The sequence below is a fragment of the Cygnus olor genome, chromosome 5 (genome assembly GCF_009769625.2).
Source record: "Cygnus olor isolate bCygOlo1 chromosome 5, bCygOlo1.pri.v2, whole genome shotgun sequence".
Classification (NCBI taxonomy): domain Eukaryota; kingdom Metazoa; phylum Chordata; class Aves; order Anseriformes; family Anatidae; genus Cygnus; species Cygnus olor.
This window is the reverse complement of record NC_049173.1, coordinates 353,158-380,585: the sequence shown is the minus strand read 5'-3', so window position 1 is coordinate 380,585 and position 27,428 is coordinate 353,158. Positions and strand designations below refer to the sequence as shown.

At 50.4% G+C, this 27,428-nt stretch overlaps 1 protein-coding gene across 5 annotated transcripts; it reads right to left on the bottom strand.

The window, feature by feature from the left end:
- Positions 1-1,349: 1,349 nt before the first annotated feature.
- On the bottom strand, positions 1,350-20,254 carry LOC121071436. 5 transcript variants are annotated; one of them, XM_040559690.1, is made up of 5 exons: positions 20,190-20,248; positions 17,947-18,010; positions 17,385-17,528; positions 16,523-16,635; positions 1,350-3,235 (listed from the first exon to the last, which is right to left on the bottom strand). In XM_040559690.1, the coding sequence occupies exons 1-5, from the start codon at positions 20,198-20,200 to the stop codon at positions 2,704-2,706; spliced, it is 864 nt and encodes a 287-aa protein (XP_040415624.1). In that variant the 5' UTR covers positions 20,201-20,248; the 3' UTR covers positions 1,350-2,703. The 5 variants fall into 5 exon arrangements, 4 of the variants coding, with proteins under 4 accessions (XP_040415624.1, XP_040415628.1, XP_040415626.1 ...); XM_040559694.1 differs by having other exon boundaries at positions 1,350-2,952; positions 20,190-20,238; XM_040559692.1 differs by lacking the exon at positions 1,350-3,235 and adding an exon at positions 3,258-3,787 and having other exon boundaries at positions 20,190-20,238.
- Positions 20,255-27,428: the final 7,174 nt, after the last annotated feature.

Sequence of the window (27,428 nt, the reverse complement as noted above, 5' to 3'; positions counted from 1 at the left end):
TTTCTGCTTGTGCCACTGTGAAATGCTCTGTTCAATTGACAATTTGACCAGAAAAAACAAGCAAGGCGCGTCTTGCCCTCCCTATGCCTTTGAGAGCAAGCTCACGTTATGCACAGAGCTCTCCCGCAGCAGGGAGAAGAGAGCCTTTGAACAGAGCAAAGTGCTACCCACACCTAGAAGAAATCTTAATTGGATATAAGAAAAGATTTTGTGTATTCTGTGTAGAGGAGACTAAGCCACTTAGAAAAGGATCAAACAAATCCTCTGAAGTGGGCCAGTATCATTTGATCAGCACTTGGTGTCTTCAGATCGAGATTTTCTTTTTTTTTTTTCTTTTTTTTCTTTTTTAGTTTGAGGAGATGCTCTACTCAAACCACAGACGGTTGGAGCCTGTTGTGTCTGCCCACACAAGAGGAGCGTGTTACCCGCTCTGCAGCAGTCACCTGCCTGCTCCCCAACCCGGGATGAGGGGTGCAGCCCTGGGCCTCAGCAGGAGAAGCACTGTGTGTCTGGCCAGGCCAAGTTTATCGGCAGCCCTCACTGCCAGGCGATGTGCTGTGCAGGAGCTGTCCCTCACCACCCATCTGCCAGCACTCGGCACCCAGGCTTGCAGCAGCAGCACGAAGGCCCTGAGGCACGCGGCGCAGCCTCCCCAGCACGCCTCCCTCCGAAGGCCCTGCTCTCCAAACGCAAGGCACGGGGGGAGCTCCTGCAGAAATGGCCACGCTTCACGGCAAAGCCTCATCATTTCTGAGGGAGCTGGAGCGCTGTGTGAGCCCTCTTCTTCCCAGCTCAGCGGCTCAGTGTTGCTTCACAGGAAGCTTCCTGTGAGAAGCCCTCAGCTCCAGTCACCTTTGGTAGTTCCTGTCTCAAAAAGCCCGATGGAGATTGAAATCACCCACAGAGAGCAGGAAATCCCCATGCAAGTTTCATGGCTGCGAAGGTCGCTGCCCCCCTCACCCTTGCCAAGGGGTGGGCCTGACCAGCAGCCGCGGGGCCTTGGGGCGCTGCCACCAGCAGCACCAGCACGGGAGCAGTGCAGAGCCAGAGCAACCAGCCCAGGAGAAGCAGAGCTGCACCTCATGGGGCAAGGGCAGCCAAGGGGTTGCCAAGGTGAGAATCGAGCCAACGAGCTGTAGTAATAGTGACACACCAGAGCAGGGGACGTGCAGGCTGGAACTCAGCACTGGCAGAGAAGAACAAAGCAGGGTGAGCCCCTGACAATTACCCTTCTTATGTCAATGAGAGCAAACGGACTGCACTGAGAGAATTACAAAAATTCTTCTCTGCATATGTAAAAGTAAATGCATTGACTGATGGAGAGGCAGTTTTCAGTAGCTGCTCTCCCTTCTGGACACTGACAGTACACACCACCTTCCGCCCCCAGCCCCTACTGCCACCTGCACACACACAGCTCTCAGTTGCAGAGCTCTTGTTATTTATGTATTTATTTCATATGTGCTGAGCTTGCAGCCTGGCAATCCACCCACGTATTTGTTTCACAAATGTCCTGACCCCTCCCAGGAGCTCCAATATCCTCCTGCTCTGTTCCGGCTGGGTGCTAGCAACGCCACGCATCTTCCATCAGACAATGGACTTTCTGGTGCATCTAATGCTTCTGGCTGAGAAGTGCATATTTATTTTCTAGGTGTTAGGCCCAATGGTACGTATGACTTTCTTTGGATTTAATAACGGCTAAAGCTAGATTTACATCAATCTCAAATTTGTTTTATAATTCAAGTCATGTTATTAAAACACTGTACGAAAATACATCTAAGAGACACCAACAGCCAGAATTCTGTAACAGAAGTTGAGCAGGTAAAGAGAAAGTTAGCAATGGAAACCTTGTCCAAGCTTTAGAGCAAAACATAGGAAGTGCTTGGACTGGGATTAAGGACTTTGTATTCCAGTGCTATTTGCCAAGACTTCTGGTATGAGATGGGCTCCCTTGTGCTGAATGCAGCAGGCATATGAATACCTGTGTAAAGCATGGTCTGCCTGCAAAGTGTCTTCATTAAAAATTTAAAAAAGAATAAAATTAAAAAGTGACAGTGGAGGTCCTTTACCATTTCTGCTCATAAGTGGGAATAGGAAAGCCACGGAATTGAGTTTGTCCAATGAGTCAGGTGCTCTTCCTCTGCCTCAGATCACAGCACTGGGTTTCTGCTGCATCCTGTGCTGCAGTCCCACAATCTCACAGCACTTGTGGCAGTGCAGGGAGGCCAGGGGCTCTGAGAAGGCTGTAGGCAGCACACATCCCTGCAGAGAGAGGACGAACACCAAAATACAGACATAGAGCTCTGGGCAATGTTCAGGAAGATCCTAAAGTTTTCCTGTGAGTTATCTGCACCAGTACTTCACCAAAAATGTACTTATTTTCTGGTTAAGAAGACTGATGAGAATAAAACAATAAAGCCATTGGAGAAAAATATTTCTCCTTTTCTCTCTCCCAGCTGCGCTTCTGTATCCATGCTTTTGGAACACTGATCTTGTCTTCCACTCACCAGTACAGAAATGGTTTGAGACAAAACACATCTGCGCAGCCCTGTGGTCGGCTCCACAGCATGTGCAATGCTCTGTGGGAGAGTGGCTCTTAGTGAGTGATGCCAGCGTGGTGCTGCTGGGAGCGAGGTGCTGGGTTTTCTCAGCGAGCATCCCTGTAGAAGCAACCTGCCACAGTCATTTCCTGTCAGCAGTACTTTCTCAGTCTTTGATGCTTTTAAGGATTTGCAGTCCCTTTGGCTCTACTCTATTTCGTCTGGCAGAGATCGTCCCGGGGCCAAGCAGCACGGGACATTTTCCCCATGCAGAGCAAAGGAGAGAGCTTGGCTCTGCTCCACAGACACGCATGAGCTCGGGCATCAGCAGGTGTTGTGGAGCTCGGGGATGGAGAGCTGCTGATGAGGGCGTGGGGAGGTGGTCTCTGAGGAGACCGGTTGTCACCGCCGCTGCCTGCAAGGAAGAGGGGTGTCCTGTTAAGCCTCCTGTGGTGGGGACATTGCTGATAGCTGTGAGGGGCTCAACATCCCCAGGACAAGCCTGCAGCCTGAAGAATGACTCTGAAAGGTTTGGGCCCTTCTTTGATGGGGTGAGCAGCCAGGTGGGTGCAGAGATGCCCTGCGGTGGGGTGAGGCGCATGGGCGCGTTGCTGCAGCACGTCTCATACCTGCAGCGTGAGAAGAGGTGCACTGCTCTGAAAAGAGATGCTTGTGTGGCCAGTGCAGTGAGACCAGTCCTGAGGCAAAGACAAAGTCAGAGGGAAGAGAGTTGGTGATATCACTGCAAGTTATTCATGGAGGGGATGGAGGGGATGCAGCCAATCTCCCCAGTACCTTTAGGGTAACAAGGACGAGCCCAGAGCTGGGATAAATGTACTTTTTCAATGGAAAAGGGAAGCCCAGTCCATGTTAGCAAGGGTTAACAAGGGCCTCCAGAACAGAAGGGACAAGGCCAGGCAGAGGTTTCATTCCCTGTCTGTGCAATGTGCCATGCCAAGGCCCCAGTAAATCAGTTATTTGTAAGAAACACTCCGGTATGGGTGTCTGTGCAGCACAGCTGTTATGCTGCATCATTATGTTAATAGTTGTGTCTGGATGCTTTTCCAAGAAAGAAAGGAAGACACGTTTCTGTATATACACTTGAAATGCAAGCCACAGCTTCAGAGCAGCACTCTGGGGTCTCCTCTTCGGAAACATTTATATGAAAAGCAATCCAACACTGGGCTTTCTCTGAAAGTGCATTCACTGAGGAGAGTGCCTCATTTACCAGTCAGCTGGAGACCAAACTCCTGTATACAGATACACTGAGTTTGGAGGCTGCTTCTTTAAAATGGCACTGTACTAGGCACAGGTGATTTTCTTTTCTTTCCTTCTCTTTGTACCGGACAATCTGTCTCTTCTTACTAATCTTAAAAACACAGAAATTGATCCTTCCCTTCACTCACAGGATTATTAAAGTCACACTTTTCCAAACATTATTCTGGTATGAACCTGCCAAATGGCCTTAACAGCACTGAATCATAGTGCCAGTCTTGCCAAAAGTGGGCAGAAATCTTTTAAATTGCTGATTTATTATTGTTTCACCTGTGCTTTAGCTAATACACATCTGAAAATTAAGAAAGTTTCTTTTACATTATATCTGAAAATAAATCATTTTTGCTAGCTCTGTTCTCCATATGCCCGAAGACACCTGCAGGGCAATGTCTGTTTCATGTATTTTAATTTTACTGTGAATGTTATAAATATTACAAACTCCCCTTTAAAGAAATAAAATACTTCAGCACTGAATTTTCTTTCACCAGGAAGGTCACACAGCCCAGCACAGCCAGGGAATTGGCAGAAGGGTGCCCAGAGCTGCTGCGTGCCAGCAGCACCCCCCAGACGCTGCTTCCCCCGTGCCTCAGTCATTTCTCTGCCTCAGCCTCCCCCAGTTTTGGCCAAGCTATGCTCAGAGGTACAAAGCCAAAGAAGCAATGTCAATTTGCACCAGAGATATATGCAGAATGCAATCTCAGCACTTTCCCTTTAGAGGAACACTCAGCTTTTGCCCCCGGGCATTAGAAGATTCACAGCAATATCAAGCAACGAGCTGCCGCTGGATCCCCCAGCCAGACTGGAACATGGATCGAGCTGAGCAGGGGCTGACACGTGTATAAAGGACAACTGCCAGGATCTTTTTTTTTTTTTTTTAATCATGTCAGCTTGTACAGCATCATTTCCAGATAATCATAACAAGTCCCAGCCATTGCCTATCAGTTCTCAATGCAATTAATGAGTCTCTCCTGTGGCATTAGCAAATTAAAAAGAATACATCAGCTGTCAGCTGAGCTACAGTCCCTGGCAGGACGCATGCTCGGGTACCTGCAGCTCACACTGCACAGCCTGCTCCTGGCCTGGCCCCGCCGCAGCTCTGCTCCTTCCAGCTGCTCAGCACAGGGGCACCTCAAACAGCTTGCACCAAACACCCTCCTGAGCTGGGAAAAGACTTGTTTCTTCAATGAAAAAAGATAAATAAAAATAAAACTAGTAAGGCTATAAAATAACAGATGTATATGGAGGTGCAACATCTCTCTCAAGGAATTAAGTAAATATAAAATCCCTGTGAGATTTCCCATGATGAGCTAACTAAACTCGCTAAAGTATTTCTGGTCCTGACATCATCATACGGCTCGTGGAGCCTCTCAGTCAGCAAGGAACAAACCTCGGAGCCTCTGCTGTCAGCCGCTGCCCACCACGTCAGCAGCGTTAGCAGCACAAGGGTCACCCTGGACACTTGAGCTCTCCAAAGCCTTCTCCGGACCCCCACCACATGGCCCAGGCCTGGCAGCCCCGCGCCCTGCCACTATCCAGCCCTACAGGACCCTTGCTCTCCTCCCCCCCCAGTCACAACACACTGCCGCCAGCGAGGAGCCCAGCAGCCGCACAGTGACAGCCCTGCCAACACACCGCTGCAGCTCCCGCCAGCTTCCCTGTGCTAACAGCGACGAGACCCTGGCACAAAATGTACGGAAGCAACGTCAGGCATCTGAATGAAAAGTAGTTACGTTCTTTTTTAGTCTTTAAACCACGCAGAAAGATTTTGAATAAAATTACACAAATGCAACGTCAGGTTCAATTTCTGCAAAGCATGCGTCCCGCTGTATGTCTGCGTAGCAACGTCTGAAGATGAATAAGGGTTTTCCATGAGCACAGAGGCCAGGGAGTCCCTCTGCAGCTAAGTGCAGTTCTGGCAGCAGAGGATAAACCTGGTGTGGCATGTAAGATTTGGGATCTACCATCTGAGAGCAGCTATTTGTGAGAAACCAGTGCTTTGTCCGAGTTGGGATGCAGATTTGCCCGGGTGAGCGCACGTCTCCAGGTGCTGCAGCCGGAGCATGAGGGCACTGTGGGGGTGCTGGGGGCCGGGTCCTGGCAAGCCGAGCAGGGTGCAATGGGGAGCCACCTCCTGGCACGCTGCAGTGCCTGAGCAGTGGAGAAAGGGGAGCGAGGGGACTCGCCACGTGCAGGCTGACATCTTGCCACTCGTTTGCCCGCTCCCCTCGCTCGTGCTGGAGGCAGCACCAGCCTCCGGGTGCACAGCAGCGGACTGCGAGCAGGTGCGTGAGGAGAGCAGCGCGTTGTGCAGCAAGCCCACGGGCTGAGCCTTTCTCTGCGTGTGTGTGGGGCAGGAAGGAGCCAGGACAGACACAGGAGCTCTCTCATCACCTCTCCTGGCAGCCGGGAAACCCTCCGCAGCCTGGCCCTGCGCTTGTTCGGCAGGGGAGTCAGTAAGCAAAGCACTGGGTCAGAAGCAATTATTCCCAGACTGATCCCATCCCGTCTTCTTTGAGGCTTTATGCCCACTGCTATGACTGCTGGGAAGCGTAACGTGGACATGAGTTTTGTCCCCGTTTAAATGTATTAGCTCTCATTCTTCTTGGAACCAAAACTCTGTTGTTTCTCAGATCCCACCGTGTTTGACTCACCGCGCTGTCTCTTCTGCTCTTGACAGATACAAACTGCACAGATCCATATGTCAAGCAGTTTGATGCAGTCTGATCACAGGTTTTACATCAATATGAGTGGAAAGTTGTAAAGGGTTTGCAAAACATCAGTTCTGTGACTGCGTCTGTTCCTTGTATGTACTTTACTTTGCATCTGTTTTACTATCAAAAAGTCTTCAAAAAAAAACAGAACAAAAGAAAACCTCAAATGACAATTTTCCTAAACTCGTAGTTTTTACAGAAGTTAACAAATCAGATTGTGAGAATGATTCTTCATATCCTTAACATTTTCTGTATTTTAAATCCTTTCTTCACTGAAATGCCAACAAGGGGGTGGGGGGTAGGGAGGGAGGGAAGGAAATTTGGTGAACAAGTATGCCCCCAGTAGAAAGTACAGCTGTCACACTGAGCTCTGTAAGTCTCATTTTCTATGTTTAGGTATTCCATGTGTGTATAATCATGTAAACATGATTGTTTTCATACGATTGCAAAATAATCCTGGTGAATGGATTGCAAATATGAAGCAAAGCTGCTATGGATGCAACATAATTGCCAATGGAAATGATACGTTCTTCTCCCTTATCAGAGTGCTGTGGCAGCACGGCTCTGCAGCTGTCTCATTGTGCCTTGTCCCTGCATGACTGTCTCATCCTGCCACTGTTTAACTTCCTGAGCTCAAAACATTAATCCAGCAATTAGGAAATAAGGAGCTACTTTTCTACCAAGAGAAGTGATGAAGACAAGCCCCACTCCAGGCAGATGACACAGTAATGATAACTATTGCCTTACATTAGAAGAAACAAAGGAGGAATGCCAAGATATTAAACACAGGACTTTGCAATAAGAAATTCTGGCAGATTATCTCCATTGAACAGTCATTTTCCATGTCTAAAAATCTCAGTCATTTCAAATGACAGCTGAGAGTTTTCTCTATAATGAATTCAAGGACAATTAGTTGGAATCATCCAATGAAACCTAAGATACCTCAGAGGAAGTGTTATGGCTTGCCATAAAAATATATACACTTCATTTATTATACTCAAAATCTTGTTACAGGCAAACAGGAGCGCACATCCAAGGTGCCGAGAATTTATTGCTAGTCTAATTAATGTTTTACCAGCCTAATCGAAATATGAGAACCAGTTATTATTAGTCCAGTTACAACAGCACTAACACCTACATTCCAAATTATCTAATTATTATTTTTTAAAATCATTAAAAATACAGCTAAATTCTTGCTAGGTGAGCTCCCCGGTGCTCGTGCAGCAGGGAGCTCCCCAGTGCCTGGCTGTGCCCCTGCCCTGGCCCACGGGATGCAGGGCTGCTGGCACCCCTGGGCAGCCACTTCCCACTGCCACTCATTGCAGGGTGACAGATGCTGACCCTACCTGGCAGAGCTCCTTGATAGCGCTGGCAAGTAATTAACAAAAAGCAAGTTAAGCTAAAGCCAAAGCAAATTCAGGCAGCGGCCACCTAACCATCAGACAGTCGCTGTCCCACCAAAAACAAGCTTGTCATCTTGCACCATGGAAAGCCCATGCAAGGCTGGAGACTGCACCGACTTGTCAGTACAGAGCCCACAGCTCTACTCTAGCAATAGCGAATCTAAAATTAATGAGAGACTGGTTAGTTATTTTTATGAAGAAAACTGTCAGGAAAAGCCATTAAAAAATACTGAGGAAATATACTCGGGGAAGAAAGAGGTGACCAGAGAGGCAGGAGTGTACCCAGGACCCAGAGCATGCACCTCCTCTCCAACACGGTTTTGCTGGAACCAGACCCATGACCCACGCAGCACCAGCTGTGTGCAGCCAGTGGTGGAGGACAGATGCTTTTCATCCCTCCAGTCAGTCTGTACCTTAGGAATACCCATGGCAGATACAATTGCCCCTGCGGCTCCAGGCATAGGCCCTGGTCCCAGGAGGGCGCACGCAGGAGCTGCCAGGCTGCTGCTCTCCCCAGCCACGGCACAGCACTGAGCACTTCTCCCTTGTCCTCCATCACCGCCCAGAAAGGAGCAAACACCCAGTGCAAACAGGCACAGGGCTTGGGAAAGGCCAGGTAAAGACTGGCATGGTGGCTTGTGGGCATTAGCCAGCACACTGCCTGCTGGGATTTATTCACCATTAATGGCACGCGGTGTTTAAAATAACCAGCCAGGTTATTATAAGGCTCTCACATTGCCACTTCAGACTGCAATGTTTTATCTTATGCATACAGCTAATTGTTGGACCAGTTAAGAATTTTCTTTGATTTAATAATCTTCTAATCACAATATACTCAGAATCTTGGCCCAACTGTTTTGGCAGCAGCATTTCAAAGAACACGCCCTGTGCACACTGGCTTGTTATACCCAAAGCAAAGCCTTTGGAGCAGAGGCTCAGAGGAACCCCTTCAAGCCTCTCTGCCAACTACAAGCCCAGCCGGGAGCTGCCCACAAGCTCAGACTGAGCGTATAAATGTAAACTTCTGTTCTTTAAGAAATTTGTGTGGTAGAGTAGTCTTGGTAGCAAACCAACTGGATGTAAATTTTGTATTCAGTGTTTTTTCTTCTCCAAAATGACTCCAAAGGGATAACTAAGTTACTTCCCATTCCAGCTTGGATTTGTGACTTTCTCAGATGTCACACAGATACATTTGCCTGCCTCTGTTTTTTTCACCCCTCCAAAGGTCAGGAAACATTTTTATTCAAAGGTTACTCACGGACAGTTAAGGGACACAGCATTCTTAGCTTTTACAGCAAAGTATCTGCTCACTTGGCTGTAAGCAGGCTGGTCCCTGCCGCAGACGGGGCCGGACAGGGGACGTGGCGGTGCCTGCAGCAGGTCGGGAACGCAGTGGTCACGGCGTGAGCCCTGGCCGAGCATGGTGCAGGCCAGGTGTCTCAAACGACCCGGCAGGCACAGGTGCCTCTCTTCCAGCCCCTGTTGTTCAGACCAGACAACCTGAGCCCCCCGCTGCCTCTTCCTGGCCCCTGCCCACCGTGGGTCCCTGCTCTCCTTGTCACGCACTGCAAACATCCATCGCGTGCTCGCCAGCACCACCGGCTCCCAGCCAGAGGCCTGCAGGGGCTGCAAGGGGTGCTAGGAGTACAGAGGACAAATTCAACACCCACAGTGTTTTGTCTCTCCCATCCATCACCATTTTTGCCAAGCTCAAGTCTCCTATCAGAGGCTGTGCTGGGGGAAATCTTGCTTTAGCTTAGTCAAGACACTGAAGTCAGAAGCCTGCACATGAAAAAGCACTGCAGTGGTGATTTATTTGCTTAACACATATTGATGGGAAACATGTATTTGCAACGACTTTGGTATCAGCAAGAGCAACAGTGTGAAACCTCAGAGAACTGAACTCAAGGCTCCAGCCAACAAAGGGAGTGGAAAGAAGCAGATTCTTTTAAAACAAAATACAAATGAGCTAGTTACGCTGCTTTTGAAATAACTTGTATCATTGTCAAGGGAAGGCTCCAAAGACCCTTGCTAAAATACACAAACTGCTTCTCATGTAATCTCCATTTTTTCACTGCCTCAATGATTCTGAATAGCGTTCGAAGATGAATAATGCTAAGACACATTTAAAGCAGAGGAAGATATACCAAATAAGAAAAACTAAATGATCTGGGGGGGTAGGGAGAAGACAGGGAGGGGGATTGAAAGAGAGAGCTGCTAGAGATGACAATTTCTTTTTTTTCCACATCAAATAGTTATATTCACCATACAGATAATCTGGAAGAGCAGAAACACCAGTTCCTCCCGCTCACTCTATTATTTCTTAAATACAGTGATTGCTTCAAACAGGTTCACAGCTGGGGAGAAGGGAGAAAGGCTTGATATGAATAGCAGCAGGATGAGCAGTAGCCTATTTAATGGCAATTATCAGTAAAAAAAGGACCAAGCGAGAAACCCTGGCTCGGTCTGCAGGTTGTCTCCAAAGGCTCACTCTGAAGCCCGTAGGCAGCGTGCAGCAGGTTAGCCAGCAGGGGTGGATAGCAGGGGCTCCTGCTGTGGTGGTGATCCTGCACATTAACCCTTCTCCATCTGGTGCATGGGAGCACTGCATGTCTCAGAAGCACCTTGCTGGGGCCAGGCTCAGCACGTGCTGCAAGGCAGTCACCTGGCACGGCCGGCCCTCACCATCACCCATTAGGCCAGGTGATTCGGGTAGGACTTCAGCAGGATGACAGGAGCAGCACTGAGGTTGCCCTCACACCACATCAGGTGGCTCACTTGTCTTAACCAAAAGATCGAACTACTCAGCAGTATGCAAAGTGATATTCCCCAACCGTCAGGGGAGGACAGAACCACACATTTCATGTAACAGCTCTACTACCAGAGTGCTGCTGTTTCCCCACCACCACCACCTCCGGCCCCCTGGAAGCATCAGTCCATGTTTGAGAACTGACATGCATTTGCCTGGATGGAATGGACTTGGCTATTCTACCACGCAGGGATGGAAGCTACCAGAAAAACAGAAAACCTTGTTCCAGCCCTAGCTCCACATTAAAAATCCCAACACACAATCTGCTACACATCTCCCATCAGCTCTGCTCAGTTCTCCCAGTGACATTGCTTTTACTTTTCTGAAGGCTCCACAGAGTGCCGTGCCCTGCTCTGCCCCAGGTGGGGGCTTTCACAACGCCCCCACCCCGGGCAGCCCGGCTCCTGCTGGGAGCACAGTGCGGGCACAGCCCCACTGCGGGGCCAGGTCCCCAGGCAGATGGATGGCGCTGAGCCAGGGCGCTGCCGGAGCCTGGGGGGTGCTTCCCACGGGCCGCAGAGACAGGGAGCCTCCGGGGATCGCTCCTCACCAGCGGGCGAGGGCTCATTAAAACAGACGTCCTGGTAACGCCGTGGTGAGGCGTGGGGAAGGAAATCGCCCCAACGGAGCTCCCGCCTGGCGCTCACCGCCACCTGCACGCACTGCACAGCGGTCAGCGTTGCTGTGAACGGCAACAAGCACTTACTGTGACAGCCGCTGGCATTGTTTCAAGCTACAAATACACTTTATCTAAAGCAGAAGCAAAGTGAAGAATTGTAAATGGCTTTTGATAAGATCCCCGCAAGAGCCTATTAAGGATGCTTAATTTTGCTCCTCAGTCGTTATTGACATAAGAGCCAAATAGAAAGAATGATTAAGGTGACAGCAAATATTTCCCAAGTGGAACAGACACATCCTGAACAGCAGCTGAGGAACAGACAAAGCACAGTGAATGAACACTGGTTCATAGGCTCCTGCACAAATGGGCAAGTGAGACACGAAGCTCCTGTGTGCGCACGGCTTGGTGCCATTCTGACACACCAAAAACCAACTCCTCAGTGTGACTGAATGACCCCATAGACCCAACAACCTTTAAACTGGACAAGTCACACAGGTCAGAACCAGCCAAGTGGTTATGATTTCTCTGCCAGAAAGTTTACCAGTTTACCATCATCGGCACTCATTATCATCAGCAATGGTTCGATTATGTTTAAAAAGGGGGCCCCAAGACTCACACCCTGTTTTTGTAAAACTGTTTCCTTATGTCACTGTCAGCATCTAAACAATCCCAAAGTGACATACTGCGGTTGGAACTCTGAAACATAACGGAAGGAAAGCCTTTCACCAAGTGTAATGCGTGCTCTGTACACGTTCAGTAATGGGATTATTCGGCAGGGGGGTTTCTTGTTTTACTAGTCTGTAAGTGCCTACTTGTGTAAATTTGCCTTCTAAAGAAAACCACCAATTGTCTCAGTGGCTGAACTCCTCTTTTCCATACTTACTTCAGAAGGGATTGCTAATGTGACTCAAGACACCTCTAGGGAACTTTGCAGGTGGCACAGCGGGATGAGAGACTTCATCCACTGACTCACTTCTCGCTCTGTATGCTGTGCAGAAAAGCTGCTTAATAGCAGCAAAGACAAGAGCAACAGGTTCATGAAGAGTGAGCAGGAGAGTCCCTTGGTTTGTTCTGTTTCCTTCCAGAATCGGATTTCTGTTTAGAAGTACTTTTCTTACCATGGAAGGACAGACTAGCAGGAGATGGCCCCAGAGGCAGCTGTTGAATCCCCAGCTCAGCTGGACCTGCAGCCCTCCAGATAAGCTGCCCATGCCCTACCACCTCAGGCAGTTCCCAGTTCTGCTCCAGACACTGGCCCTGCACACCCACAGTTCGTTTCCCTATACATCATAGGAAAGGAAATGTCTGCCTTGTGTCTTTCTGATTCTCAGGTTTTTTTGTCATATTTTTAAGGACGTTACCATATTTTTAAGCCTTGTGTCCCAATATGTCATTTCTGGGTGGTATGTAACCCGAGCAGGGTTACTCTCTTTCCTGAGACACCCCACCCACCTCAGCCTGCTAACCACCCCACGCCTCTCCCGGGGGAGGCACAGCAGCCAGAGCAGCAGCCCTGCAGGACGGGAAGAAATCTGTGCATACGCTGTGAGCCTGAAGGGCCAGTGGGCCGTACCCTCACCCTGCTGCATGTAGGGACTCAGCAATAGACCTGCACTTCCTCATCATCCCCAGCAGCACACAAACCCCACTCTGCTCAGGTGTCTTTAGCTCTGCAGCCTTGTTTGTCTGGATCAGAGACACTCCATCTAGGAATCAAGCAAAGCTTTCACAAACATCTTCTAGAAATCCATCATCCCTTCTTTCCTCTATCATAACCCTGGCACACATTCCTGGGCTTTTTGTAGTTTTGCTGATGGCAGTTTTGTGTCGGGGGGGTCGCCCTCGTTAGGATGGGATGCAGAACTGTCTGATTCCTGCCAGCCCTGTCCATGACCACTCACCCCACCGCAGGGCATGATACCTGGATATCGACCTCTATGCAACGCAAGGGCAGCAGCTGAGCATCCAGCAAGCGGCCGGATCCTGCCAGACAAGGGCAGGGCTTCCCTCCACAGAGCCTTGCCCCGGAGGCGAAGGGCTGTGTTGTGCCAGCCGCTGTCGGTACTCCAGGAAAGCAGCAGCAAAGCCCCCACGTTCCTCCAGCACAAAAATACCTCCGCGTGGGCTGAGCTGTGTGAACGCTCCCATCCTAACCAGCATCTGCGCCATCACGAAAGGCAAATGAGACAAAAATAGCGCTCCGCTCTCGCTGCTGCTCCACGGCTGAGCGCCAGCCGGGCAGGAGGGCTGCGTGCAGGCGTCCGGCTGCGGCACAGCAGCCCTGCACCCGGCCCCATCCTGCTGCTGTGCCTGAGCTGCACCAGGCATTGGTGTTCTCAGACAGGACTGTACAGACAGAATACTGGGGGGGGACATGACACACTGTGTTCCAGAAAGCTTCAGATCTGGCATTTCATTTCTGCTCATAGGCTGAGTGCTGAGCCTGCACAGAACACCTTTGTGTTAGACCAGCAAGACCTATGGTCAGAAAGAGCAAGGAAAAGATAAAGGCAAACCCTTTACCTAAGCATGCACGCAATCCCCTCTTCTGCAAGTCTGCCTCCTGTGCTACCCTATTCCATTTTGACCTGCCCGACATAAGGACATTGCCCTAATACATTGAGAGCCATTCCTTTCGCCAGCCCACTGCTGGCACGGCCCAGGCTCCACAGGGCAGTACCAATGCTGGATGCGGCCCCGAGGGCCTCCTGCAGCTCCCAGCCCTGAAGCTGGGGCTGCTTCTCCCCGGGAGGTCAGGAGCCGGGTGGGCAGCCAGAGGCCTTCCTGCGCCTCCCAGGGTCTGCACCTCCAGGCTCCCCCACTCCTTACACAGCGTTTGCTGTAGCACAGAGCGCAGTATTGGTGACACTGAACATGCGAGGGCGCCCGTAAAGCCCTTCATGGCACTTGTAGATGAGGTGCTGCATGAGTCCCACCCTGGGGGAGGCACAGGAGCAAGTGTCTGCCCCAGTGCTGAGCTCACACTTCCACCCCCAAGCACCAAGAACTGCTGGCAATATTTGCCCTGCACCATGCAAACATTAAACAGAGAGCACACATAAACTCTATCTGCCACCATGCAACATCAGCTTCTGCTGCTGTTTACTTAGAGAGGTGAAGGTAGAACATATTTAGCAGCTGGATGGGTTTTCATGACACAAAAATGCAGAAAGAGCAAAGCAGAACAAGGCGTGTGACTCACCCAACACAAGTGAACAAGATGTGCTGGCTGTGCCAGGACCAGCAGCAGTCAGAGGGGACAGTCCTGCCTGAGCCCTCCCCCACACTCAGAAGGTCAAGATTTTGCTGCTGTGTGGGCAGAAGAAAGGAAATCTGAGTCAGTATGTCTGCATAAAGCCCGGTCAGCTGCTGCATCTCTGGAGAGGAGGTGTCCGTGTGTGCCGCTCTCGCCATTTCTTTCGGCTTGATGCCTGGACCAAGGTAGCCTGGCCGGGCAGTGGGGCTTGCTGTTTCCAGAGCACACAGCGCAGAGGCACATACACCATCGCATTTCCCAGACCTCAGAGAACTAGAACCAGTATAGCCCAGGTTGGAAGAGACCCCCAAGGACCATGGAGTCCAACTCTGGGCTCCACACGGGACCACTCAGGAATCAAACTGAGGGCATTCATTGTCCAGGCACTTCCCGAACTGCACCCACCAGGCTTGGTGTCACGACCCATTCCGACCTGAAGAAACCCAGCAGCTCTCAGACTCCCCCCAGCTCAGCTCCTGCACTCCCCACACCCAGGCGGGATGCAGAACCCAGCGGCCCACGGGATGCACCCAGTCACATTCGGCAGCTGGAGGAGAAAGACCCAGCATGACAGAGCACCCGCCTGTGACAGAGGGCCAAAGGCTAAGGGAGAAAAACTGACAAAAGAGTGGTTTTCGATCCTACCTACCTCCCCTAGCTGCCAGCAGCCCATGGGCTTGCTGCAGTGAGGAGCATGCCAGCAGCTGCCTTAAGCGGCCGTGCTCTGGCTGAGGGAGCCACCAGCCCTCATTGAGGGTTTAACACCATAGCTTGTACCAATGCTTTTTCCAGTAATTAGTTCATAAGCTGAAGAAGACGTGCTTGTCTGGGAGGCCAAGCTAAAGACCGTTAGTTTTTTTGTAATATACTTATTTGTATTCTAGACCTTAGCAAGATATAAACACATTTATTTTGATTTTAAAAGGTTTATGATTGATAGTCTAGATTAACCCGTATTTGCATTTCTGGTAATTTTAAATTGTAATGCCAGGCACCAGAGCTGTGACTTGTCTAGTGCGATTTGTATTGAACCTTTACAGTACCAAAAAAACAATAGGGAAACTATTCTCCTCTATGTGATTATTTCTGAATGTTTCCATTTACCAAGTTCTCCCTTCAGTATCAAAAATACAGATAACTTGTGTTCTAATGCATTTGGGGATGAAGTTTGCAAGGTGCAACTATGGAGCCAAACTGCACCAAAAAACAATAACCCATTACTGCAAAAGACGACCTTCAGCTCCTCACCTGCACCACATTTTAGAAGATCTTACTTTAAGATCTACATTTCAAATCCTTGACTGGTAAGCACTAGAACGGGACTGATGACCTGCCGTTACCTACAGCAGCAGGAGCGCAGCCTCTGCCACCAGCAGCAAGCAGCAGAGAACCAGGAGGTCTCTTCAGAGACACTGCCTGCCCTACTGCCCGCCTCCTCCCCCCCCCCCCGCACCCCCAGCAGTGCCTCCAGCCAGCCTTTGCCATAGAGATAGCATTTGTGTTGTACTCCGGTCACAGGCACATCCGTGGCCACATCCCCACACAGCACTGTGCTGATGCTGCACGTGCCCAGCAGATCCAGGCACTTTGTGCAGCACTAATGAACAGTGACAGCTTTCTCCTTGGAGCCTCCCCAGCACCCTATCACATAATCAATTCTTGGCACCAAAAACAAAAGTCACAGCCTTTGTAGGAGGCAGCATTAGCTGAGAGGGGCCAGTGCTGTACCTGCGCACTTTGCTGGTGCAGCACTGTCCGCACCTCCTCTAACGGCTGCACTGAGCCTGTTGTTGATTTGATGAATTCCTCTTTCTTACATCTAAAGCACTCACTGTGTTGTTCTTCCAGTGCCACCCAACAATGTCTGTTCCTAACTGCTGACACACTGCGGGAGGGGACCAGGAGAACTCACCCAATGCCACAGGCAACTAGGACAGCCAGGCACACATCCACTCTCCTCTGCAGAGCCAGAGCATCACAGGCCCTTGTCCCTTGGGTGAAGCTCTGCACACTTAATAATGCTGCCTATATCTCCAACAAAGAAACAAGATCAGTTTTAGCTCTTCTATATTGCAGGGATTTTTTAGGTTCAGTTTATTGCAATGTGTCAGAAGTGTTGGGTGCAATTTGTACCCTGCTGTATCACTTTGAAGTATAACCTGCATCTTCACATACGAACTAGACTAGTTATTTGTTCATTTAATGTTATGGAGTAATAGGGAAAGAAAGGATACGTGTGTTTCATCTTTCTATTGCATCAGCAAAATATACAAATATATTTCAACCCCATTTAAAATGCATCAAAATTCAACATAGTTACACACCATATTATCCAGCACAAATAACAGGAACTACAACACTGCGTGTTCTAAAATAGCAGTCCTCACAGTTGTGCTTTATAGCACAGTTATTCACCAGAGGACTCTAATTGTGGTATGTCAAATATATTCACTATTTAATGACTGCAAAAGTTTCACAGCATGCAGCTGGCAAGATACTCTGGAGCATACTGTATTGAACTGCTGTGAGAGGGCTCTGTCAGGTCACTCTGAACCCCCAGATTAGATCTTATAAAGTAAGAATCTTTCTGAGAAAGCTACCACTTTTTTTTTCCTTTAAGAATGTTTCTTTTTTTAAAGTAATTACAAAATCAACATTCTTCTGAGTGCTTGCATTCCACTAATACAGTTGGCTTCAACCTGGATAATGCTAGATGCTCACATTCGATTACAAAGTTTCTCAGGTTTCAGTGAACTGCACGACAAATAATATACCTGCAGGAAAAGAAGCCTTCCTTTCCCTCTGACTGGGCTGCGAATGGTGCGGGTTTCAGCAGGAAGCACATCGGCTGTGCGTGCAGAGCGCTGCACACCTGGGCACACAGCGTGGGCACCCCACCCCGGAGAGCAGCACTCTTCCTGGAAGGAACCGAGAAGTGTGTGATTGCACTTCTGATTAGATGCAGCCAATATTCAGGAGACGTGAGAGGAATTATCTGTCCCCCCTAGACTAGAGCTAATAAATAAATCTGCCAGCCTGGAACCCTTTTCCCTGCTGCACCATCCCAGCAAGCCCAAGCCCTAGCACTGCCATCCCCTACCCACACAGAGGTGGAAAAGCAGTATGAGATCAGAGAGTAAAAACCAACAAGGACACAGGAGAAAAATCCCTCACTCCCCCTCTGTTAGAGGCAAGAACACTGCAAACAGAGTTTGGTTGGCCAGGGAATGCAGAAGGCTTCGGGAGTCCTTTACTTCTAGAACTGAATGCTAACTGGAAGCAAAACAGAGCAGCCTTAGTCCGACCCATCGAGCAGGGAAACTGAGCCCAACTAACCTGAGGATAGAATCCTGGAAGGCTGTGCTGTTCTTGTACAGCAGCTTTCAGTTCTGTGAAACATCTGAAACAGCCACATACGTGCACTAAGAAGCCTGGACGCCAGCACACAAAGCCACATTGCAATGGATCGTTGGCTTCCCACAATCCATTAACCCCCGAAAAACCCGGCAGTGCTGCACAACCAGGATATGAGGGAGTCCTACCACCAACAGTCATACTTACAGGGAGCACAGAAGAGCTAAAAAGAAGCTGCTGAGGGAACCGCCCAGAGCACTGACCTGTGCTTGCTTTCCTGCCTGTCCTTGCAGCGCAGCACCGGTGAGAGCCCCTCTCAGGCTTTGAGGCTTCTTCCCTGCCCCCAGTACCCTGCCTCCCCTCCCTCCCCCCCCGCTTCCCACGTCTCTCCGAACCTCCGGGCAGGGGCTGGGGGAGTCAAGTCCCTCCCGCTGTAAGCCAAGAGCAGGTTCGGGACCTCCTGATGCAACTGAGCCGGTACAAGTCTGTGGGGCCCGATGCCATGCATCCCAGGGTCCTGAGGGAGGTGGCTGATGGAGTTGCCATGCCTCTCTCCATCCTATTTGAAAAGTCCTGGCAGTCAGGTGAAGTCCCCGGTGAATGAAAAAAGGGAAACATCACTCCATCTTTAAAAGAGGTGAAAAGGAGGACCCAGGAGCTACAGACCCGTGAGCCTCACCTCTGTGTCTGGGAGGATCATGGAACAGATCCTCCTGGAAGCAATGTCAAGGCACATGCAGGACAAGGAGGTGATCCGAGACAGCCAGCATGGCTTCACCAAGGGCAAGTCATGCCTGACCAACCTGGTGGCCTTCTGTGACTGCATCAGTTGATGAGGGAAGACCAATGAATGTCATCTACCTGGATTTCTGTAAGGCCTTTGACACGGTCCCACATGACATCCTGATCTCCAAATTGGAGAGAGATGGATCTGAAGGGTGGACCATTCAGTGAATAAGAAATTGGCTTGAAGTTTGCACCCAGAATGTGGTGGTCAATGGCTCCATGTCCAGGTGGAGGCCGGTGAAAAGTGGTGTCCCTCAGGGGTCTGTCCTGGGACCGGTGCTTTTCAATATCTTCATCAATGATATAGATGATGGGATTGAGTGCACCCTCAGCAAATTGGCAGATGACACCAAGCTGAGTGGTGCAGATGATCCAACAGAAGGAAGGGATGCATCCAAAGGGACCTGGACAAGATTGAGAAGTGGGCCCACATGAACCCAATGAGGTTCAACAAGTCCAAGTGCAGGGTGCTGCACCTGGGACAGGGTGGACATGAGCACAGACTGGGGGAAGAACCTACAGAGAGCAGCCCTGCAGAGAAGGATTGCAGGGTTCTGGTAGATGAGAAGCTTGACACGAGCCAGCAGTGTGTGGCTGCAGCCCAGAGACCAACTGCGTCCTGGGCTGCACCAACAGAGGGGTGGGCAGCAGGGGAGGGAGGGGATTGTGCCCCTCTGCTCTGCCCTCCTGAGGCCCCACCTGGAGCCCTGCGTCCAGGTCTGGGGCCCCCAGCACAAGGAGGATGTGGGGCTGTTAGAGTGGGTGCAGAGGAGGGCCACTAAGATGATCAAGGGGCTGGAGCACCTCTGCTATGAAGAAAGGCTGAGAGAACTGGGGGTGTTGAGCCTGGAGAAGAGAAGGTTCTGGGGAGACCTCATTGCAGCCTTTCAATACTTATAGGGTTCTTATAAAAACGATGGAGAGGAACTCTAATCGTGTAGAAAATGATAGGACAAGGGGGAACAGTTTTAAACTGAAAGAGGGGAGATTTAGATTGGATTTTAGGAAGAAGTTCTTTACTCAGAGGGCAATGAAGCACTAGCACAAGTTGCCCAGAGAAGCTGTGGACGCCCCATCCCTGGAGATGTTCAAGGCCAGGCTGGATGGGGCCCTGGGCAACCTGATCTAGTGGGTGGCATCCCTGCCTATGGCAGGGGGTTGGAACTAGATGATCTTTAAGGTTCCTTCCAACCCAAGCCATTCTATGATTCATGATTCAATGAATACATGTGCAGTACCTTGACTACCTGCCCCAAAAGAGAAGCAGACAAGGACATGTTTTGGGACCTCTCTACAACTTGCACTTTCCTCCCAGCAAAGGGGAGCAACCTCTCTCAGACAAGCCTGGTCCCAGAGAGCCCCTACATTCCCAACCTCACAAACATACTCCAGCACAGCACCCTTGCACAGCACCCTCACCCAATCATGCATGCACCTACCTTCCCCACATCCCTGCCCAACCCCAGCAGGGCTGGCTTTATACCAGATGATGGGCTGGTCTGCAGGCTAGGAGACTAGACAGCTGGTTCCTTTTATCGTTATTCTTCCAGCTGCAATAGGCACCACTCATTGGCTGGTGCTGGGCTTCATCCCCCTAAGCACATCACACCTGAGCCTACAGTGAAAATGTGTCTGTAATGCCTGCTCACTGGGGCTGTAGGCCTGTTCCCTCTGTGGTGACAGGGCAGGGTGTGCTGCATACACTGCGTGCACTGCATGCACTCTGTGCGCTGCGTGTGCTGTGTGCTGCTGCCATGCCAGGGCTCGGCTTCACCCGCTTGTGGTGCCCTTGCACCCGCTGACCGAGGAACACGGGGGTTTGGCCATAGCCTGACTCCCTTGACCAGCGACCTCCAGGCAGCTTGCAGAGATTTTTGTCTCACACCATTTTCTTGTTTTCTGTATCACAGAACATGAAACCCTAGGGTAAGAGGCAGCAACGCCACCAGCACAGCACAGCCCCCCTGCCGAGGGGTGGCCTGGCCCTTTGCTCTGTGGGCACGGGGCTCCCCGGCTGCTTGCGTCCTGCGGCAGGGCCAGGCCTGGGGCAGGTGTGCTTGGGAGGCTGGCAGCGAAGCTGGATGCAGTGCACCCACCCACCCGCGTCTCATACAAGGATGGCCGCAGACAGCACTGGGAGGGACAGAGCCCCCTGCTGCAGGCATGGCCGGGGGGCTTCCTTTTGTTGACGACTTGGACCCAAAGCACCTGGGCAGGACCTTAGAAGAGGGCTTCCAAGGGACTCGTGCAGGTTGTGCCAGCCTGCCCACTGTGCCCTGCGGCCTGGGGACGGCTCCTGGCCTCACATCACCCCAGCCACCTGTGTCCACACGGCACCCATGCTGCTGACAGTGACTTCTGTCCTTTGTCTTAAAAAGATGAAGACCTTTGCCACAGACCCTGCAAAAAAGGCCCGAGGTGCCTCAGTGCTGGTTTATGGCACAGAAAGATGCACTGGTGTTACCTGGCAGTCGCAGTCACCTTGAGTCACCTCCTCTCACAGTGAGCTGTGGGTGCAGGCTGCAGAATGGTCACCACAAAAGCTTCAAAGCAGTGTCACGGCCAAGCACAATGACAAGCTAATGTGAGAAAACTCTTAGTGGTATGCTTGCCCGCTCAAGAAAACTACAAAACTGCCAGCTGAAAATTTGAAATACATTGTGCGGATAGGGGTGATTGAAACGAGACCAGGGATAAGAATGGGCTGATACGCTAACAAATACAACATTTTCCACGGGATAAAAGAGGTCACATTTTGAAAATGCTTTTTCCTCTGAAGAACATGATTCCAATGTTCATTCAGACACAAGGCAGTGCAGCAGACTGACATAACAGCACTGCATACCTCTACATAGTGCCTCTACGAGCTCCCTGCTTTGTCCGTGTCCTCCTGGGGTTGCCCTCACATTGCACCTGCTGTGTCCTGCGCGTTTGGAAAAAACAGAAGGGGAACCTTTGCTGCTTCCCCTGAGGTGCAGGAACTGCTGTTCCCCAAGGGCAGTTCAGTCCCTTTGTTTGCAGGTATTTGTGTAACTTCACATCCTGGGAAGTAAACACTGAAGCGAACAGAGAATAAAAGGAACAGCAGAACTGCTGCTTTTAGTCCAGGCCACCCCCCGTGGCCCTGCGCTGACTCCCAGACACAGTCACCAGGTGGGACAGGACCAGGGCCTTGGGGTCCTTCCCCAGCCCCTGCTCTGCATGAGGCCGGCTGTGGGCTCAGGCCAGGCTGCTCAGGGCATTACTCCATCAGCTCCCCAAAACCTCCAGGATGGAGATCCTCCAGCCCCTCCCGGCCCCAAACCACGGCCTGGGACAGAGGGGAAGGTTTCTCCCCATGTCCAGCCCCACACACTCCAGCTTTGTTGTGCCCCACCCCGTAAGCGTCTGCCCAGACAGTGCAGGACCACGCGATGCCTGCCTCTCCCACAGCTTTCCCCCAGAGGCCAGGGAGAAAGGGCTAAAAGACAAGAAGCTGTTTATCTCACACACATTCAGGAAAGATACGGTGCCAGCAGTGAATTACCCACTGCAATCACATTTGTCCTCTGAGACAGTGACAGGAGGAGATCAGTCCGGGCATGGATTAGATTCGATGTATTTTAAAATTCAGTTGGATTTTAGGACTTTAAAGGTCAGACAATTTTTTAGGGATGAATACTCCTAAATAATGAAGACGAATATTAGACTACTTAGAAAAGAATGGCTGTTTAAGAGCTGTGTAATTACTGTCATTTAGAAGCATGAGCATAGATACAGCAATGGATATTATAATGTGAAATAATTCCAAAGGACTACGTTATTTCTGATATAACTGGAAAAAGGGGTTGCGAGGTCATTAGCCTACAGTGAAATGTCTGCATCAAGGCGGGTGACAGCAGTGTGTTGACTTCCTCCTTATCTCACACATTTTTGACTGTCTTACAGCCTCTTTTGGGAGCCTATTTGACATTCATCATCCATTGGCTTGTGTTAAAGCTGAACCAGTCCACCTCAAACACCGTGTGTATAAGACGGTTTATAGAAGAAAGTTCCCAGAAAGCATGTGGTAACTTAAAAGGTGGCCCATGGTTCAAGCATTAAGGGCCTCAGAACTGCCAGGGCGGAAGCTGGAGGGCACACCTCCTTCCTGCACCTGCAGCCCTCCGGCACACGGACAGCCAAGAGCCTGTACCCTGCGCCCCATAACGTATGTGCAGCTGCATCCCCGGGGGCTCCCCCAAGGAACCACCTTCTGAGGTGCTTGCAGCTTCCATGTGCTGGTGGAGGGCTTGGTGCCACCTCTCTCAAAGTGTGCTGTCACAGGCTGAGGTATGAGTCCTGGCTGGGAAGCTTTTTGATCCCAAGTCCTCACCTCGCTGCCTGTGCTGGAGGTAGTTCCCCCCAGACAGCATGCGTCCATCCAAGGTAAGGAGGCAGAGGGACAGGGCGAAGGGGAGGGAAAGCCTCCGGCATGCTCTCCAAGGCTTGGCCTGGGAAGGGGTAGGCAGCGGGGCAGCCAGACTGACCTCGTACTGCCACCCAAACCCCTTGCTGGGCAGGGTTTTCTGGCATGCTGTCATGGTTGTGATTGGTATTTGTGTTGCCCTGAGGCAGCCTAAAGCCCTTGTTTTCCATACGTAACTGAGCTTGCTATCCTAGGGCATAGTCCTAAAGATTTTCTGGGACATAAATACATCTTGTAGTAGATGTCATAGAAAAAAACGCCTGAAATGAGAGTGAGTCTGTGCAAAGTCAACCAGAAGCCACGCTAGGGTGTTGTGGCCAGCCTGGGGCCCAGCAGCATCCGCTTCCCTGGGGATGGTCATCTGCCAGCACCCAGGAGGCTGCGAGTGTTAAGGCAGATCTGGGCAGCCTAAGGTGCTGCAGCAGCAGACGCAGTGACAGTCACAGCCCTCACAAACTCTCCCTCTTAGAGGTGGCAGTGTGACTATACACATTTTTGGCCAGTGTGCAAAATCACTACTCTCATTGTGAAGAAACAAGAGTTCAGAGAAGAATAGGAAATAGAACAGGAATAATTTCAAGGGTGATCAAAGGAGTAATAGAGAACAGCAAAATGAACACAGGTATGACTCCTGATACAGATATGCTGGTAGGAAAATACCTAGGGTAGAAAAAAGTTATCTGTGTTATGAGGCAAAATTAGCAAAAAAGAACTGGTGCAAGTTGTAAGCAAATAAAAATGTCTGATAAATGTCTTGGAAAGATCCCTCAGGAGGATTTGCAGAGAGGAGAGATCTAACTAGGCTTTGGGCAGGGCCTGATTCATTTATTGGCACGATTATGTGAGGCTGTTCTCTGCAATTGGAAAGGACTGGACTGCACGTGTGCAGACAGCTTTCCCAGTCCTCCTGATCCCAACAGTTGGACCATTTCTATGTTTACTTTCCACTGCTTTAATTTCCACTAGGCGTTTTTTTCATGAAGATAAATTTCTGATCTGTCTCTGTGTCCATCTTGTGGAGCTGGAAATGGCGTCCCCCCCCCACGAAGATGACGTATCCCGCACAGGACCGCCTGCAGCAGTCTGGCACACATAGACCCCATCCAACGAGGTGGGAGTGGGCCGGGGGCTGGCAGCAGCTGCCCGGTGTCTGTCTGCGGCCCATGGACAGCGTGTCTTCTCCTGGGGCCTTATGGTGAGACCCCGGGGTAAGGAGTGCCAGGAGCTCTGGCAACAGCAGCTCTCCGAGGGCCCTCCTGGAGCACATCACCACCACATCTTCTCTCCTGTTGGCTTTTGTTCGCGTGTTTTCTACACCACCACCGGAGAGCAGCCCTGGAGTGGCAATAGTCAGCAGTGCATGGCAGGAACAGGAACTCAGCCCAGGGCCCCTGGCAGGGGACTGCGGGGCTGGGGACAGCACGGGAAGGCAGCGGAGGAACGGAGCCGGGGCAGCCTGCTTGCCCTCACACACCGTGAGGGACTGATGCCACAGACAGCTTGTGAAGGTGCATAAGGAGCAAACTGCAGAGCTCACAAAACAAACTCTCCAAACTGGTGAGGGAGGAAAATATTTACTAGCATCAAAGTAACTAGTACTTAGCTGGTTCTTTGGCTATCTGTTTTCCACACACAAGGCAAAAAGCATACATCCACCATCCACCAGCACTGGACGTGTGAACAAACTGGGCGGTATTTCAGATTTCCGTGTAAGTGACCCTGGAAATCCCAGAGCTGGAGTAGCAATCAGAAGGCTGGCTTACAGCACACGTATCCTGCATGGTGCATGTCCACCTGCCCAGATGGAAACATCCCAGAGGAGTGGAGTCCTTGCTGAGCTGGGGCCAGGCCATCCTGTGCTGGATGGACAACCTGGAAGAGCTGCCTGAAGTACCTCCATGGCCTAGTGAAGATTTCAGGAGACTTAAAAACAAACAAACAAAGACTAAGCATGTTGTTTGAAGTGTCTGTTGAACTCAGTCTTGTTTGATACTAAGAATGCGTCCTCGACACCCACGGCTAGCGTCTGGGTGCATGCCTCCTCAGACCTGTATGCCTGGTATGGAGATTTGTGACGATGACACTCTCATCATTAAGCAAAAGGACAAACAGAGGCTTATAGAGAATGGGCTTTTAGTGGTGGGGTAACCGCTCTGCTGGGATAGCCTGGGACCTTGCTTACTAATGACTGAAAGACGCTACAGGAACAGGTCTCCTTGCGGTCCTCCTCGCACAGTGAGGTCAGGGCGATGCTCGAAGAATACTTTGCAGCCAGGATACAGCCTCCCTCCCTCTCTAAAGCACGGGGAAAGGGCACTCCAGCAATTCCCACTCCTGGAACAGGAAGAGAAGGCATTCCCATGTACAACGTCCACAGGTCCGGCTTCCCTGCTGGGCAGCAGTGCATTCATCAGTAACTCGTTAATGCTTCATCACAGCTGAGCAGGACAAGAGCCATCCTGGTGTCCCTTGGTTGCAGTAAGCACATGACAAGGCAATTCTCTCCTGCCAGCAGCAGAGAGGAGGAGGAGAAAGGCCTGTGCTAATTTGGGATTACAGCCTGGGGCGTTAGTGAGTGATGTTTGCATCAGATATGGAAAATGGAAATGTAAATCCCCACTGCAGATCTAGTCAAACCTGGGCTTCCTGCTTCCCAGGAACCAATCCTCTGTGGGCTGCTCAAGGGTTTCATTTTTCTCTGAAAACAAGTTTTTTCTTCATTTATTTTTCTCCCACTGGAAAAACAAAACAGAACAAACAAAACAAAACAGACACAACCAAAACAGAACAAGATCATGGTAAGTCTGCATACTTCTGTGAAAACAAAGTTTAATCAGAAATTTCCCAAGTAGCTGCCCTTGGTGCAGCACAGGACCGCAAGAGCAACGGCAGCCGGCAGGCTGCACGGTCCGGCTGCCTCTCGCTGGGACGCCCGGAGCACAGGGTGTGCACGGAGGTGCCGCTGGTCACGGTGTGCACGGAGGTGCCGCTGGTCACGCTGCCAGCACCTGGGCTGCCCGAGCCTCCACCACCGGTGCGCGCTGGGGGGCTGGGGGGCTGCATCCTTGTCTGTCTTTCTCTCCACCGGTTCCCACAGCCTCCTTGTCACCTACAGAAGTGTTGTCCTGAGCTTTCTCAACCTGTTAAGAAAAGCACTTCCCAGTATTAATCCATTCACCTGCTTTGGTGAGCAGCAGTGGCAGCTGCGAGCTGCTGCCCACTGGGTGCTGTTTGGCCCTGAGGTGGCGGAGCCTGGCTGAGGGCTGCTGCCCGCCGAGGTGGCAACGCTGGCACACACATTGTCAGCTGGTGCAGCACCCGCCGGGGCCTAAGAAAATGCTGCTAGTGGGCCAGAATTATCTCTAGATTCATAAAAAGAGAAGATTGGCATGATTCTCCAGTAAGTATCCACATTCTGTTTTTCTTTAGCAAGTCATTTTTGCTTGTTGATATTCCTCTAATCTCTTAATGTATGGATGAAATACTATTAAACTACCCAAGCTAAAGCAGTCCCCCATTGCTAGCCCACCAACAGGACTATTAACGACAGTGTGCAGGTGGCAAGCTCTACTCTTCAGATATTGCAGGGTTTTTTTTGCAAAATCTGATTCACAACTTCAGCAAATCTGACCACAGTGAAATCTGGATTTCTAACTAACATTGAGCTGACAGGTGGAACTTACCTTGACAATTAATTAAAAGGACATAAAAAGTAATCAGCAAGGGAAAAACAGCTCTGCTATGTGCGTGAAAGCTTGAAATTGGAGCCATTGACTGAGGGTAATAACATGGTATTAATGCGAAATGAACTCCTGAGAGCTGATACGGTCTTTGCAGGAAGAATTTGGAGCTTGTTGGTTTAATAAGGTTTCAGCAGCTGCACAGCCTAATGCAGAATGTCAAAGAAGAAACAACCTCTCATTTCTTCTTATAAACCCATCTCTGAATCATGCTTTCATGCTGCTTGGCTGTTTCACAGACCTGGATGTCATCTGCTTCCTCCAAGAAAGGCCAGTCGTCCTCTATCTTCACCAGGGAAGTCAGCGGGGTCTGCAGTCAGAACTGTGGTGATTTCATGGACTCACATTCCACCAAACATTTTTTTGAAAGGTAGTTTATTTTGGACTCATCCTTTTCCAGAATTCAAACCCCAATTACACTATGCAGTAAGGAAAGGGAAGAGCAATATGTGCTGTTATTATAATCCAAGTAAAATCCAGTCTATGTGCAG

What these genes read in the sequence shown, in the direction of transcription:
- LOC121071436 (XM_040559690.1), bottom strand. An exon ending in GAAGGCTTCTTTTCCTGCAG is followed by an intron (nt 16,636 to 17,384) that starts GTATATTATTTG and finishes TTGGAGATATAG; the next exon opens with GCAGCATTATTAAGTGTGCA. An exon ending in CTAGTTGCCTGTGGCATTGG is followed by an intron (nt 3,236 to 16,522) that starts GTGAGTTCTCCT and finishes TCTTTGCCTCAG; the next exon opens with GACTGGTCTCACTGCACTGG.